We start from the raw sequence: 16,999 nt of genomic DNA, 5'->3' as shown, positions 1-16,999 counted from the left end.
ATAAAGAACAGAAAATGGAAAGTTACCACAGAAAATATTTTCTAATTCCCCAAAAGAGGATTTCTAAGTTTCCACATTAAAGGGAGCAATCAAGCACCCAGAAGAACAGATGAAAAATAGATCCAGACTAAAGCATATTATTGTGAAATTTCTAAATACTGAATCCTAAGGGAAGATGTCTGCAAACTTCCTGCAAGTCACACAGAAAAGATAGGAATCAGAAAGGCTTCAGAAGAGAACAAAGCAAACAACAATAATTCCACGGAAAAGTAAAAATTGTACATGAAGAGCAATCATACATACGTTGTATACGTTGCATACGTTGCCCTTCCTCAATACAAGTCTTTCTGTCAGTTTATTATAGACCATTTAAACCATTTCAGAATTCTGCATCCTGCTTGAGAATACCCTTGAAACCCTCTTTCAATGTGGTCCAAATTCCACCATCTGGCAAAATATTCTTAAAAGGATCTGAAACCATGTTGTGTTTATTCCTTAGTTTCGTTAAACAAGAGAATGTTTCCCTTCCCAGTTCTTTTAAATTCTTTTCAGTGGGTTCCAAAAGAAAGAGATAAGTCCGAGGGCACGCAATCTTCCCTATATCCTGGGATGCAAATAATCCATCTTAATCAAGAACATACAGTATATGCTCATTACAGAAAATTCTGAAAACACAGAGAAGCAAAAAGAAAAAAAAACCCCACAATTCCAAAACTCAGAAAGAAATATTAAAAGTGCTGTATACTTCTCATTTTTTTCTTTGTAGATATGTAATTTTACATTTATGTCTTGCTTTTTTACTAACATTAGATTATGAACATATCCACCATTAAAAATTCTTCATAAGCCTTTTTTTCACAGATGCCTAATATTCTATGCTGTGGACTTACCAAATTTATTTCCTATTATTACTGATTTTAAAAACGTCCAATTTTCCACCAGAATACATTACAACAGAATTAAAAACCCATATATATAAATCCTTCTGTACATCTCTAGTTTCTTTCTGACAGATTAGATATATGATCAGATAGTGTGCTGACAGATATGTCTCCGGATATAGTTCTTTTAGAATGAGGAAGAAAGTATACTTCTTTTTAGGGACCGTTTACCAGTTAGCAAGTGAAACAAGCATACAACATTTAATCCTAAATATTTTAAAAATGCTGTTCAGTACTGAAAACCAGATATAAAAGCACTTACTCAGATACACGAAGAATATTCTCTTTCCCTTCTTCAACAGAAATGCTGACGTTGTCTTTCACATGTTCTACTGCCAACAAAGCTCCTAAAAATGAGATGAAAAGATTTCTCTTTATAAACAATGTGGTATTTAAAACCTGAATCATAAAGCAATGAGAATGAGTCAACAAACCAGTATTACGACCTGCAAGGAGTAAACATTTTTCCCTAGAGTCTGTAAACGCAAAGTATGGCCTTCTGGTCTTGGAGAAGTAACAAACCAGAAACCATTCCCTGGCATAATCCAACTGTTTTTGAATATACTCAGTGTCCAGTTAGGGACACTGAAATTAATCTTTCCCTCTCTCAGGAGAAAAGAAGAAATTAGAATAGTTCCTTGTATAAAAGCTATTGTTGATAGTATTAGAGTGATTGCTATGTGGTGGGGACTGTGCTAAATGCCTTACATTCATTATCATTTTCAATCTCTGTAGTAACCTTAAGAGGTAGGCACCTTTATCTCTGTTTTATAGAAGAGAAAACTGAGGCTTGGAGGGGTTAAGTAACTAGCCCGAAGTCCTTGATTAATATGTGGCAGGCAGGATTTGAACGCAGGTCTACGGCAGTCCAGAACTCATATTCTAAAACAGTGATATGTGCCTCTCAACATATCATCAAGTTTACTAAATATTCATTCATCCGTTGTCCTTAATTTATCTAAGATGGACAACTGGTAACCAGATACTGGTTTCTAAATACCATGCTCCACTGGAGACAGGGCTGTGGTAGGGAAGGTACAAGATAAACCTGGAAAATTTCACTGTGCTAGAAAGCAAGAAGTACTCAAAGAATGATAAAAGATATGCCAAAAGGACACAGAGGTCAGCCTGGAGGGGCTCCCACTGGCAAATAGAGCCAATTTAACCACTAAAGTAAATAATCTAAGTTTTAGAGTACCGACACCAAAGAATCCTATACAGCAAATTTTGAAACTGAATTCCTATTACAGGCAACAAGATAGATGAATCTCAAAGAACTATCCTATGTACAAAAGAATAGTTTCATATGATTCAATGTATATGAAGTTCTAGGAAAAGCAGAAAAACATAGTGACAGAAAGCAGATCAGTGACTATCAAGGGCCAGAGACGGGGGAAGGGGACTGACTGCAAAGAGGCATGAGGGAACTTTCTGAAGTGAGGGAAGTATTTTATTTCATTATTTTGGTGGTTACACACTGTACACATCTGTCAATCAATTTACAACTTAAAACTGGCAAACTTTATTATATGCAACTTGTAACTCAATAAAACTAATTTTAAAAATAAAAATTTTTAACTTTAAAAACAGAAAATGAAAAATAATTCGGAGTATAACCTATTAAGTATATTTTGCTATGAATTTTTTTAAACGAGAAAAAGATCTTCTCAGGAAAAAAAGCCAACTAATACATGTGGAAAAAACGGCAGAACGGAAGGTCACCATCTGGCATCATCTTAATCATAATCAAGCTGGGCAGGAAGCACTAACGGATGCTGAATCCAGTGGGTAAAGGTTTGATGGGGAGTGAAATGTTTACATGGTAGCAGAGCATCTCCACACAAAATGCCCGTTAACTGCAAAATGGAAAACTCTGCAGTGGGGAAAGCTGTCAGACACCATCTTAAGTACTCAAGATTAGATCATCAGTAATGGGAAAAATTCAGGTACCAATTATTGGGCTGCAATGAAGAACAACGAATTGTTTCTATGCTATTTCTGCCAAAGATCTGTAGCCTGAATCTAGTCACAAGGGACCATGAAACACCTGATCAGGGGACATTCTTTAAGTAAGCGGCCTGTAATCTCCAGAGAGGTTAAACCTATGAAAGACTAAAAAAACCAGCCCAGGTTGAAAGAAACTGGGGAGACGTAACGAGTAGGTGCAAGGTATGATCCTAGATTTTGATCCTTGCACTACGAAGATGGATGAATTGTATCAATGTGTATTTCCTGATTTTAATGGTCCTGTGAAGTCATATAGAGTTTTCTTACTTAAGAGAGATGTATATTGGAGTATCCTGGGGTGTTGAAGCATCATTACCTGCAGTATGCTCTTCAAAGGCACTGGAGAAAAAATGTTCTTTGTTCTATTCTTATACCTTTTTAAGTGTGAACTTATTTTAACATTAAAAAAAATGGTGAATGCATATAAAATAAGGGAAATTCTCACAATGCAATCTGTTTTTCTGAATGTTTCATCTAATTATATTGATTATTTAAAAACAGAATGTATTTGAATTAAACAATTGGGAACAATTAAATCAAAAACAAAAAAAGGAGGGAGAGAAGCAAATAGAAACATATATTCTATAATTGGACTATAGTTCACAATGACAACAAATTTCTTTAAGACTCACTTCCAGTATACTGGCAGATGTGATTCTCAGTATTATAATTCACTAAGGAAACAGATCTATCATATTCAGGGTGATTTTCTAAATTACATCAGTAAAAACGACAGCTATTTATTGAGTATCTACAGTGTGTCAGGAACTTGACCTGCAGTCTCATTTGATTCTGGCAAGCAACTGTATGTGGGAGATATTATTCCATGTTTCTCAAACAATGAAACAGTGGGAGATGCCAAAAAAGGAATTGCCAAGGTTCCACAACTAGTAAGTGGCAGTCGGGATGGACCTGGTCTCCAAGAAGCAAGTGTCATTGCCCTTAACCATGAGGTCACACTGTTTAGTGCTTTCCACCTGCAGAATCAAACCCAGTTCTTTCAGAGTTCAGTGATTTGTGTGAGGTTAGCCCATAATTACTTGAACCAATATGCTAAAAGATCATTTTTTAAAGTATTTTAAATGGCTATTAAATTGTGTTTTTTGTTCCAACAGACACTAAACACCCTGTCATGAGAATGTACTGCATAATCATCAGCCCTATGTGGGCAACTGTATCTAAAAGTCTAGGCCTCTCAAACATTAGAAAAGTACTTGCATGCATATGTTAAGAAATGCATTAGCAAATATAAGCTCAATAAACTGATTATTTTGTGTAATTTCTGAAAACAATAGAAAAAAACAGCAGAAAGTCTAAGCTATCTATCCACAGTAACCTTGGCCACGTTGAAAATGCAATTCCAAATCGAATTTAAGATGTATCAGGAAGATGACAAGTCCGACCTTTTCTCTGACGTTTACTACCTCCATCGGATGTGTAGTAAACCAACCCCATCAGTCCGCAGTGTACTTGGGTGTTCCAGCAATCACCCTTCAACCTTTAATTAATATAAATGCAACCTCGGTTAACATTTTAAATGCTTCTACGACCATCTTCCTCGTTCCCTTTGAACCCAATGAAACGTAAAGAAAAGTTAAGTCAAGGGGGTTGAAGATCTTTTCTGAGGACGAAGGAAGGGAGGTAAAGATAAGTGGATTTAGGGGAAAACGCTAAAAGAGGGGGAGCGAAGTAATGGGATTTCAAGTTTTAAAAATGTTATTTCTACGTCCGGTGCTCGGTCTCCAGGAGACATCATTTCTAAAAAGGAGAGGAGAGTAAGCTGGGAGTCATCCCTCTGGGAGAGAAGGTCCGAAGCTGAGCCTCGGGTGGCCCTGCCCCGGCTCACACAGCGCCCACCTCCACGCCCCAGAGAAACGTCTTCAGGAGCAAATCCACCTGCCAGGGACATAGGGCGAGGGGCGCAGAGCCTACCCCGTGTACACTTCGGGGGTGAGAGGCAGGCCTAACCTCCCAGACCGTGACCGTCACTGCGCCAAGACTGGGCGCGGCGACTTTCCCCGCCCCGCACCCTCCCGGGCTGATGCAACCCACACAGGTTGGCGGCCCCGGGCCCTTACCCAGCGGAGGGTCTCCCGAATTCACAGTCAGACAGAGCGTCGCCATCTGCACTGCTCCGCCGGTCTATCTATCAGTGCGCCTGCCCTGCCACCCGAAATCACCCCCGACTCGCCCAAGGCGAGAAGGTGCAACGTGTGCGCACGCCTGACGCTGCGGAAGCCTTCGCCCCTCCCCCGCGCCGCAGCCAGCGTCTTGGCGCACAGCACAGTGCGTCATCACCGCCCGCCGCAGCCGCCTGGCGGCTGCTCCGGGAACCTTAGACCGTGCCCCGGGCATCTAGGGTCACGAGGGCCAACGTGCAGTTTCAAGCCGCTGAAGGGGGAGAGACGCTGAAACTCACGACATTTTTCGACAGTTCGTAAAGCGAGAAAAGTAAGTGGTAAGACGGTTTCTGCAGTGTGATGGGCGTTCACCGGAAGCCCAAAACAAAACACACAAACGGGTGGTATACTTGAGGCAGGAGGTAGATGGGCGCCCCGCCCCCAGGGTGATTAATTGGAGTTCGTTCCCTGTGGACAGAAACCCCGAAATACCAATAGCAGGGCAGTCAAGAGAGGAGGCTGGGCCCTGCACAGGTAAAAGATAAGAGACCACCTATTTCTCCTTCTCGAAGTCGAGACCTTCCCGACTAGAGAGCTCCTTGGAGGTCAAAAGGGGAGTGATGCCAAGCTGCCCATAGGCCTCTTCGCTGGAATCCATCTTGGCTGAGAGATGCGTGTGCACATGGGAGGAACGTGAGATAAACCAAACATGGACTCAGAACCAGGAGGATCAAAATGATTGGCCAAAGGGAACCCGGAAGAAATGCCCCTCGTTAGTGATTTAAACTACGCCAAGGGCACGACTCTCAGAGTCCTCCCGTGTATCTATCCACGTGTACTGTACCCTTTTCCTCCTAATAAATATTTGACTTGTTTCACTACTTTCTGTCTTTGTGGGAATTCTTTTCTGCAAAGCCGAACGGCCAGGGTTTTGTCACTGACCACCGGTCTAATTGCTAGGATTTGGCGCTCTGTGACCCAACCTCAATCTCTGGCCGGGAACCGAAACCCTGCTTCAAGCCACAGCAGGCCGAGGCCACCAGAGATCACACTGTTGGGGGGTACTGTATGTAAACACAAAAAAAGTCCTGGAAGCATGTAGACCCAACAGCCATGTTTACACTGGGGATGGGGGAGGTTTTTCTCATGTCTCCTCAGTTCTTTCAAAAGAAGAATGTATTTTAAAAAGTGATTTTCCTACTTGAATAATAAAGGGTTTATTTATAAAAGGCAATGCTAAAAGCCATTGCCCCAGTTTGTCTTGGCTCTGTTTGCCTGGGCTGTGCAAGCGTGCCTTTTAGAGGGTTGTCTGCCCTCCTCTTAAACCTTGTGACTTGTGTGCTGGCGAGTGTTCTGCAAGCATACTCCAGGGGCCGGTATTAGAGCTTAAGGGACCAAGGACTGATTACAGAAATACCTCAATTTCCCAAAGACATCTCTATTATCACTAGGAAGTGAGTGTTGCTTAAATTAAATATGAACCTTGAGTGCTTAATACAGCTATAGAGGCGTTATCCGTGCCTGTCCTAACCCACTATCAGAGATGGCTCCGTCTTATGTATGGCCATCCTCCAGAGTAGGTAAGGTACCTGCATCAGAACAGGACCAGTCCCCTTACCCCTACCTTCTTATTAGAATCTGTAGGGCTGGGATCCATAATCTCATTTTATCAAGTCCCCCAGGTGATCCTATGTATACGGCACCTTTCTACCTCTTTGTTGAAGTTGATTTCCCTTCTGCACACTCTGCTAGCTCTCCACATTCTTGTTTGCTGAAACCTTATCTTACAGACATCCTTGGATTCCCCACAATGCCTGGCACATACTATGGGTCCTTCCTACTCTATCATAATTGGTACAGGGAAAAGGACAGAAAGCCATTGATTGCTGGGGCAGTGGGGAGTGATACAAAATTGACTTTGAGGACTTCCCTGGTGGCACAGTGGTTAAGAATCCGCCTGCCAATGCAAGGGACATGGGTTAGAGCTCTGGCCCAGGAATATCCCACGTGCTGCAGAGCAACTAAGCCCATGCGCCACAACTACTGAGCCTGAGTTCTAGAGCCCGCAAGCCACAACTACTCAGCCCATGTGCCACAACTACTAAAGCCTGCACGCCTAGAGCCCATGCTCTGCAACAAGAGAAGCCACGACAATGAGAAGCCCGCGCACCACAACGAAGAGTAGCCCCCGCTCACTGCAACTGGAGAAAGCCTGGGTGGAGCAACGAAGACCTAACACAGCCAAAAATAAATTAATTAATTTTTTAAACATTGACTTTGAAAAATATAATTAAGAATTATGAAACAATGAAAATAAATTTGCAGGACTTCGCTGGCGGCGCAGTAGTTAAGAACCCGCCTGCCAATGCAGGGGACACGGGTTCAAGCCCTGGTCCGGGAAGATCCCACATGCCGTGGAGCAACTAAGCCTGTGCACCAAAACTACTGAGCCTGCACTCTAGAGCGTGTGAGTCACAACTACTGAGCCCATGTGCCACAACTACTGAAGCCCGCGTGCCTAGAGCCCAAGCTCTGTAACAAGACAAGCAACCACAATGAGAAACCCATGCACCACAATGAAAAGTAGACCCTGCTCGCTGTAGCTAAAGAAAGCCCATGCTCAGCAATGAAGACCCAACACAGCCAAAAATAAAAATAAATAAATTTTTTAAAATAAATAAATTTGCATCTTTTATCTTACAAAATTTAGGTATTCTTGCAACTATGTGTTAATTCTTATCTTAGAACAAAGAATAAATTAGATATTGAATGTTTCTTTTTATTGTTTGACTTTTGCTGAGCAAAGGGAATGAGGCAAGAGTTTTGGGCCAGGAACCTAAGAGCTGTCCTTTTGGAAAGCACTGACCACAAGTGCCTAGAAAGGGCTTAAGAACAAAACTTTACATTTTTTCCTATTAGTGACTCACTACCAAACTAGAATCGTTTATGATTCATCCCATTTTAGGGCAAATGCAGAAATGTGGGCCTCCTCCTTTTTTTTGCGGTACGCGAGCCTCTCGCTGCCGTGGCCTCTCCCGTTGCGGAGCACAGGCTCCGGACGTGCAGGCTCCGGACGCGCAGGCTCAGTGGCCATGGCTCATGGATCCAGCTGTTCCGCGGTATGTGGGATCTTCCCAGCCCGGGACACGCACCCATGTCCCCTGCATCGGCAGGTGGACTCTCAACCACTGCGCCACCATGGAAGCCCTGGGCCTGCTCTTTGACCAGCTAGTTTGAGGGATATCAGGAAAACAGGTCTATGAGAGACTTGCAAAATGGAAAACAGTCACCTGGGATCTTACCAAGTTTAAATCATACTTATTTACTTATATTGCCTTATCTTGTTCTGAGGAGTAAATCCTTCAATTCCTCACTTAGAAACGTGATAAAACAAATCATTTTAATTGTGGAAAGCAGACAATAAGAATGTAAAAGGAAGGTGACATCAAGAGAGAAGCTAGAACACTAAATAGATGGCATGAAACTCTATTCACCTTCTTGGGATGAGCTAAAAAATTGGAATCAAAGCCAAGAGGAAAAATATTTACTATATGTTGAGGAAAGCACAACTGTGCTAATACAGAGCCCAGAATCAAATTAAATACAGAGACATTCTCAAGGTTTCTTATAGAGAGGGCACCATAAAAGGTTTCAACACATACTACAGTAATTTTGATACATTGTTCTTTCAACAACATTTTTGAAGTTAACATTTTAACTATGTGCCAGGCAGTGTTCTTTGTCCTAGGAATATGTAGTGAACAAAAATAAGGTCTCTAAATTCGTGGAGCTTACATTATAGTGGGATGAGGCAAAAAATAAACCAGCTAATTTCATAAAATAATAAGTTTAATAAAGACAACAAAAGGATATGATAGAATTAAAAGGGATGAAATCAGAGAAGGGGAACTTCAGATACAGTTGTCAAAGTCTTCTTTGAGAAGGCATGTACACTGAGCCCAGTCCAATGAGAAGGATACAAGTATTCAAAGATCTGATGTTTCATCACTGGAGGGAAAGTTGACTTATTTCTTAAAGAAAGATTTGTAGATCCTGCTTTGGAGAATATTTCAGATGCAAATCTCTGATATAAACCAACCCACTATTGTCACTGAACCTGAGCCCTCCAACGCCAAGAGCTATGTATTATTCATCTTTGGGTCTCCAACATTATTCACTATGCTTGACTTATAGAAGGGTCTCAATAAATGTTGAGTTGAATGAATGAGTGGATAAATGCATGTAAAGCAATCTATAATATACTATGCTTACTCAATAACCCGCCTAATAACACACGTGAAGACTTAAAAACTAAAGACATGAGTTAAACGTCAAGTGCACATATGGATTTGTGAGAACTGGAAGAGGAATAATTTAGTTCCTTATCTAACAGGATTCTTGATGCTTTAATTATAAATTGGTTCCTTACAATTAAATTTATGTAACTATTATTGGTCCCCTTATTTTAATATGTGACTTATTTATTTTCAATAGAAAAATAGAAATTCAAAGTAACTTTTTCTGTTTATCTCTTGCTATTAACAAATCACCACAAAATTTAGTGGCTTAAAGCAACACCACCATTTTATTAGATCACATATTTTTGTGGGTTAGGAATTTGGACAGCCCTTGACTGAGTAACCAATAGAAGCCCCAAGTAACATCAAATGGGGTCTTTTGGTGCTATTTAACTGGAGGTTAGGGTGGTTGAAATTGCAAAAAACTTTACTCACCTGGTGCTTAGGATAGGAAGTCTGGTAGCTTAGGCTCAGATGGACCGTGCTTACTCTCCACATTTTCTCAGGTACTTTCCCTGTGATACAACAAGCAGGGTAGTAAGACATTATAAGTTGTGGCTGGCTGCCCCAAGAGTGGAGGTTCCAAAAGACCAAGATGAAGACTGCAAGACTTCTCCTGATCTATCTTTGGGAGTCACACAGCATCACTTCTGTGGCACTAGGTTGGTGACCAATGAGTCACAGGACCCGCCTGGATACAAAAGAGGGTACTATACAAAGGCATGAGTACCAGGAGGTGTGTTTCACTGGGGACTGTAGTGGGGTGAATTGTGTCCCCTGGAAAAGATATGTCCAAGTCCTAGCCCCCAGTACCTCTAAATGTTAACTATTTGAAAATAGAGTCTTTGCATAAGAAATAGTTAAGAATCTTGCAATGACATCATCCTAGACAGGAGAAAGAGATTTGACGCACAGCGGGGAAAGGAGATGTGAAGACAGAGGCGGACATTGGAGTGATGCAGCCACAAGCTAAGGAATGCCAAGGATTACTGCAAACTACCAGAAAGGAGGAGAGAGGTATGGAATGGTCTCCCTCAGAGCCTTTAAAGGAACCAACCCTGCCAACACCTTGATTTCTGACTTCTGACCTCCAGAACTGTGAGTGAATAAATTTCTGTTGCTTTAAGCCACCAAGTTTGTGGTCATTTGTGACAGCCGCTCTGGGAAACTAATAGATGGGCAATCTTTGGAGACTGGCTACTACAAAGTTTAAAAATTCTTCAGCGTCTTACTGTATACAGTAAATCATGTTTATCATAGTGTCATTGATAACAGTTCTCTACTCTTGGCTGTGCCTCTTTCTTGTTTTTTTTTTTTTTTTTGGTATGTGGGCCTCTCACTGTTGTGGCCTCTCCCGTTGCGGAGCACAGGCTCCAGATGCGCAGGCTCAGCGGCCATGGCTCACGGGCCCAGCTGTTCCGCGGCATATGGGATCTTCCCGGACCGGGGCACGAACCCGTGTCCCCTGCATCAGCAGGCGGACTCTCAACCACTGCGCCACCAGGGAAGCCCGCCTCTTTCTTATAGAAGGTAGTGCAGTGAACTGTAATTATAAATGTTGTCATGATATGTGCCATATTTAGCAGACACTAAAAAAGAAAATGGTGTTTGTGGATAACTTATTTTTCTTCATAACTGCTGAGGAAAGCACTATGAAAAAGTTTATGTGTACTGTGAAGACAGTGAATATTCACTTAGTGAATATGTATTGTTTTTAAGTTTAAAAGGTATATTTTATTTTAAAATATTTATAGGCAAAAATTCTGCAGTTCAGTAATTCGTGGAAAAGAAAAGCTTGAGGTGAAGAAGATATAGATCAAAAAATTAAAAGCATAATAGGTCTTTAGTTTGAAAATACTAGCACATGACTCAGTGAAGCAAACACCCAATTTGCATTTCATCTGTTTCATAAGTTCATAAAGTCAAGAGAGGACAATATTTTCTTTTCCCATCAGTATCTTATCAGCCTTAGGCCTGTTCTGTGTAGAAGCCTGAGAAAACACTTTATTCAAAATTAAGGTCCTTTACTTTAATGAACACAAAATTAAGAGCTACAATAGATCATGCTGAAAAGTCGGGAAATGTGCCTCCCCAATTTCAAAAGCTTCTGAATTAAAGAAACCACTGATATATATTGAACTGAACATCACCAACAGACTCTAAGGAGAAATGATGTATAGATTTCTTTAGGAGTACTTGAATAATGTTAGGAAATTTTACCTAGTCAATGTGGAATATGCTGGTTTTGTAAATGCTGTAGAAGAAAGTAAAAAGATTAATTCCTGGGTGGAAAGCCAAACGAATGAAATAAAATCAAGGATCCATTTCCCAAGGGCTCTCTCAGCAGCTCTGCCATCCTGGCTCTGGTGGACACAGTCTATTACAAAGGGCAGTGGGACCAGGACCTTGATAAAGAAAATACTGAAGAAGGAGACTCTTGGCTGAACAAGGATGTGAGCAAATCCATGCAGACGATGAAACAGAGCAAGACCCTTCACTTCACCTTCCTGAAGGATGTGCAAGCCAAGATCCCGGAAATACCATACAAAGCAAGCATGATTTTGCTGATCCAAGCATGACTCTGCTGCTGTCAAATGAAGTAAATGGTCTGCAGGAGCTTGAGGGTAAACTCACCACTGAGAAATTAAGAGCCTGAGCAAGCTCACAGAACACGAGCAAGAGTGATGTGGATCTGTACTTACCTCAGTTCAAAATGGAAGAGAGCTAGGACCTCAAGGCCATGCTGGGAGCCATGGAGATGGTGGACACCTTCAGTCAGTAGGACACCGGCTTCTCAGGCACCATGGTGTCTAAACTCCTGCACAAGTTCTATGTGGAGGTGACTGAGCAGAGCATGGAGGCTGCAGCTGCCACTGGTGTGGAAACTGTTCTAGCATCATTACCAATTTATGAACACTTCTATTGTGATTATCCTTTCTCTTTAAAAAGCACAGTAAAACCAACGGCATCATCTTCTTTGGCAGAGCTTCTTTCCCTCAGATGCTGTTAGCCTGTCACTACTTTTGGGAAAAGATCACAGAGTTGTTCCAGTAAATTGATTGCTAGAAATAATAGGTTCTCTTTGATTCATTTTCCTTTCCAATATCATAGTCATCACTAAGAATTTAATAGTTGAAATAGAATGTCAGGCAGTCTCTCTCCACACAAGAGAAACCCTCTTTTCGTCCCATTAAAATTCCCTTTGGGGCTTCCCTGGTGGCGCAGTGGTTGAGAGTCCGCCTGCCGGTGCAGGGGACACGGGTTCGTGCCCCGGTCCGGGAAGATCCCACATGCCACGGAGCGGCTGGGCCCGTGAGCCATGGCTGCTGAGCCTGCGCGTCTGGAGCCTGTGCTCCGCAGCGGGAGAGGCCACAACAGTGAGAGGCCCGTGTACCGCAAAAAAAAAAAAAAATTCCCTTTGGACAAAATATTCAACTTTAAGGTAAGGTAAGGGGATATTTCAATACTGTTATCGTCTAAATTTGAAATATTGTTCTGTATGTGACCTGTTTTAAATGAACCAAACCAAATTACACCTGCTCTCCAAACTTGTTAACTTGGACACCTACATTTCTTTTCATTTAGGTTATATCTGGGGCCCTTAAATGCCTATTTTTTGTTTTATAAAGTGAATTATCAGTAAAACAATGACTGACTCAAATCAAAACAAAAAAGAGAAAATACTAGCACAACTTATACCTTTTATTATCATTGCATTGTTAACATCTTATATTTATCACTGTTTCAGACATCATTTTACACTGTAATTGCCTATGTTGTCTTTTGTATTATAAGCTTCCTGCAGACTGTACCCTCGTTTCACACCTTTTATCTGTTTGCACATTCCCTTTGCCTGAAATAATTTTCACCCAGGTTTTCATGATCAACTTCTTATTCAAATCTGAGATCTGAATATACCTTCACCTTCTTTTGATGTCTTTAGCTTTTTTTTTTTTTTTGCTAATCTTGGATTTTCTTATCTATCATCTTTTAAACATCGTCTTTACAGATTGTCTTTTAAACATATATACAAACACAAAAAGCCTTGTAAAGTTGGTCCCATAACCTGTTCAGCCTCATATTCTCTATTGATGTTATATCTCAGTCAGTAAATTAGACAAAATGTTCTACTTGAAATTAGGGTAGTCTTAAATCATCTTTTGTTAGATACTTCTGTTTATTTGCTGAGAACTCCTTGGATCTCTTTTCAAGTTTCTTTTCATACTGATTGGTCATGCTGACCATTATATGGTCTTCTACCACATAATGCACTAGGGGTACAGAGGATCCTGGTATCATTTATTCAACAAATGAATAACCAAATAATCTGGTTTTGAACACCTTCAATGATGAGGAACTTAATACTGCCCAAGACAGCTCCCTCTGTTTCTAAACACCTATTACTATTAGATGCACCTAAATCTGCTTTTTTGTACCTCTGTCCACTCTCCTCTGAGGCTTACAGGCTTAGAATCCTCCACATGACAATCTCTCATATATTGAAGGCTGTCATGATGTCTCCCATTCCTTTGCTCTCCAGGATAGATGTCTCCTTCAAGTGATAGTTTTAAACTATCCCGGCTGTCCTCCTCCAAACATAACTCCTGCTACTCAGTATGCCTCTTAAAGTGGGATACTCAGGGCTTCCCTGGTGCCGCAGTGGTTAAGAATCCGCCTGCCAATGCTGGGGACACAGGTTTGAGCTCTGGTCTGGGAAGATCCCACATGCCGCCGAGCAACTAAGCCCGTGCACCACAGCTACTGAGCCTGCGCTCTAGAGCCCGTGCTCCACAACCACAACAAGAGAAGCCACAGCAATGAGAAGCCTGTGCACCGCAATGAAGAGTAGCCCCTGCTCGCCGCAACTAGAGAAAGCCCATGTGCAGCAACGAAGACACAATGCAGCCAAAAATAAATAAATTTATTAAAACAATAAATAAAATAAAATGGGATACTCAGAACTGAACAAAACATTCTGGGTGTGGTGTGATCAGGGCAGAAGGCAGAAGCATTGCCTCTCTTAGTTTGCCCATCACAGTGCTATTAACATACACCATACCAGCTTTTTACAGCCACATTAAATTGTTGACTCATAGTAAGATTATAAACAATGAAAATCCCCAGAGTTCTCCATCCTCCAGTTATCTAATATAAGACCTTGCATGTATCAGTTTACCCTTATCTTGACACACAGAGGATTTGATGGAGCCAATATTCTCTTTTAAAATATTGCTAAATTTTAACTTTTGAGATCATTTTAGTCCCATCTCTGTCATTCAGTACATCTACTACTGTCAAACAGAACAGAAGGTTCTAAAAAGACTGCAATACAAAGCAGAACATTCCAGGGGCCCAATGATGGTTGAGTCCAGAGATGCTTTAAGAGTTCAGAAGAGAGTGGGACTGTTTACTGGTGAGATTAGTGCTAGGAAGTAATGATACCTATTCCAGTTGTTTAGAGTTTTCCAGTTTTTTTATTCTTCCCAGTCCCAGATTATAGTCACCGTGCTGAGCATTACATCCCCAGATCACTGATTTTGAGAAGCATGGAATCATCAAGGAAGGGGATGTCATCAATAAAAACAATAAAAAGAGTGTAGAGCTGTGGTACACAAAAAGAAACCTGCATTCAGGAAAGCGAGACACAGCACTAAGTGTCTTAGATCTTAATGTCACTATCTGTTAAATGCTTTTATTTGTTCCAAGAGTTCTTTTTTAGTTATGCTGAGTTTTCTAGATAGATATGTTTTTTCTTTCTATGCAACATTTGTATCTCTGAAGGCTTATCTCTTTCATTTTTCCAGAATAACACTGAATAGGAGCAGTGGTAATGTTGAACAAAAGCATATTGGTCTGGCTGCTGACTTTAGTGAGAATGTCACTATTTCACTATCAAGAATAGTGTTTGCTGCTGGTTTCTAATAGATACTCATTATCCAGTTAAGGAAAATTGCTTGTAAGGTTAACAGGATTTTTTTTTTAAATCAAGCATAGGTATTTTCAACATCTACTGAGATTCAGACAACATCCTAACCCTTATTATTTCGTACATGAACAGGATATATGGAGAAGAAAGACAAAGTCCCTGCTCTCAGGAGCCTAGTCTTATAGGTGAAAAAGACAGATAAATAAAAATTACTATACAGGGGGATACATGCAGCTATAGAAAAAATACATTCATTCTAAAAACATTTTGGAAATGAGAGTAAAAATAATAAATGTTTGCACAAAGTACAAAGGTAGCTAAGAAGATGGAAAATGATTATCCATGGTGAATGGGGGAGGGAGGAGAGAATAGTAAAGGAAAGCTTCCAGTAAGAGATAACCCATCTAGGGGATGGAAAAAAGAAGTCAGAGGAGAACATGAGCTAAAACATGGGTGTATTTGGAAGCTGCATATATTTGGAAGCTGTGTGTATTTGGAAAACTTTGACTAGTTCATTATGGCCAGAATGTAAAATACTTTGGCAATTCGAGATTAAAAGGCTGGAAGGTAGGCAGAGCCTAAATTATGAAGAGTTCTACATATCATGATGAGGACCAAGATTTTATCCTATGATAGGAAGTCAGCAAAGAGTTTTAAGTAGCAATGAGAGATACGATGAGGATTGCATCTTATAAGGATGCCTTTGACAGTAGCAGAGCAGGTGGACTGGAGTGGGCAGAACTGATGGTAAAAAGATCAGTTAAGGTGTTAAGTCCATATGGAGAAGATAAAAGATAAAAGTTAAAAGGCCCAAACAAAGGCAGTGGAAATGAGAATTGAGACTAGAGAACAAGTTTCAGGCATATCTGGGAGGTAGAATTGATGGTAACCGATAAGATGCTGCAGGAGGGGTGGAGATAAGATGCTGGAAGCAGGTATGTCTAGTTTTATTACTAGATTTCAGTTGGATGCCTGGGTGGATGGTTACATCATCTTAAGAAGGGAAGACAGGAGGGAAAACAGGTTTGGCAGTCTTTGGTCCCAGACGGTTTTTTGAAATTTTTGTTAGATGCCTAGATGTCAATATCCTGTAGCAGTTGCATATTATAAATCTGGGGCTTAGTTGAGGTGTTTTTGAAAATGATACCAACATTGTATAGATCACAAAATGATCACTACAATAAGTCTACTTAATATCTGTCACCATACATAATTACAAATATTTTTTCTTGTGATGAGAACTTTTAAAATCTACTCTCCTAGCGACTTTCAAATATGCAGTACAGTATTTTAACTATAGTCCCCATACTGTACATTACATCCCCATGACTTATTCATTTTATAACTGGAACTTTGTACCTTTTGACTCCTTTTCATTTATTAGCTGAAATGTCTTGCTGGAGATGTGAGTGGTTGTTAAAATTGTTGATAAACCAGAAAGAGGATATAGGGAAGTGCTATACAGTATAGTAGACACTAGCCACATGTGGCTATTTTTTTCTAACAGCTTCATTAAAATATAATTCACGGGGCTTCCCTGGTGGCGCAGTGGTTGAGAGTCCGCCTGCCGATGCAGGGGACACGGGTTCGTGCCCTGGTCCGGGAAGATCCCACATGCCGCGGAGCGGCTGGGCCTGTGACCCATGGCCGCTGAGCCTGCGCGTCCGGAGCCTGTGCTCCGCAACGGGAGAGGCCACAACAGTGAGA

The 16,999-nt window shown here is 41.0% G+C and overlaps 1 protein-coding gene and 1 pseudogene across 1 annotated transcript in view; one reads left to right on the top strand and one right to left on the bottom strand.

The window, feature by feature from the left end:
* EPRS1 (glutamyl-prolyl-tRNA synthetase 1) overlaps positions 1–5,192 on the bottom strand; it is a 68,462-nt gene extending 63,270 nt beyond the window's left edge. The window contains exons 1-2 of the mRNA XM_024750472.1: positions 5,027–5,192; positions 1,204–1,288 (exon numbers count right to left, since the gene is read on the bottom strand). Of these exons, the coding sequence (XP_024606240.1) occupies positions 1,204–1,288; positions 5,027–5,072 (131 nt within the window). The 5' untranslated portion in view covers positions 5,073–5,192. The remainder of the gene's footprint in view (positions 1–1,203; positions 1,289–5,026) is intronic.
* A 6,206-nt stretch (positions 5,193–11,398) lies between these two features.
* Positions 11,399–12,420, top strand: LOC112403152 (serpin B4 pseudogene; annotated as a pseudogene).
* Positions 12,421–16,999: the final 4,579 nt, after the last annotated feature.

Source organism: Neophocaena asiaeorientalis, unplaced genomic scaffold, assembly GCF_003031525.2.
Source record: "Neophocaena asiaeorientalis asiaeorientalis breed wild unplaced genomic scaffold, Neophocaena_asiaeorientalis_V1.1 scaffold430, whole genome shotgun sequence".
NCBI lineage: Eukaryota > Metazoa > Chordata > Mammalia > Artiodactyla > Phocoenidae > Neophocaena > Neophocaena asiaeorientalis.
This window is presented reverse-complemented; position numbering and strand designations above follow the sequence as displayed.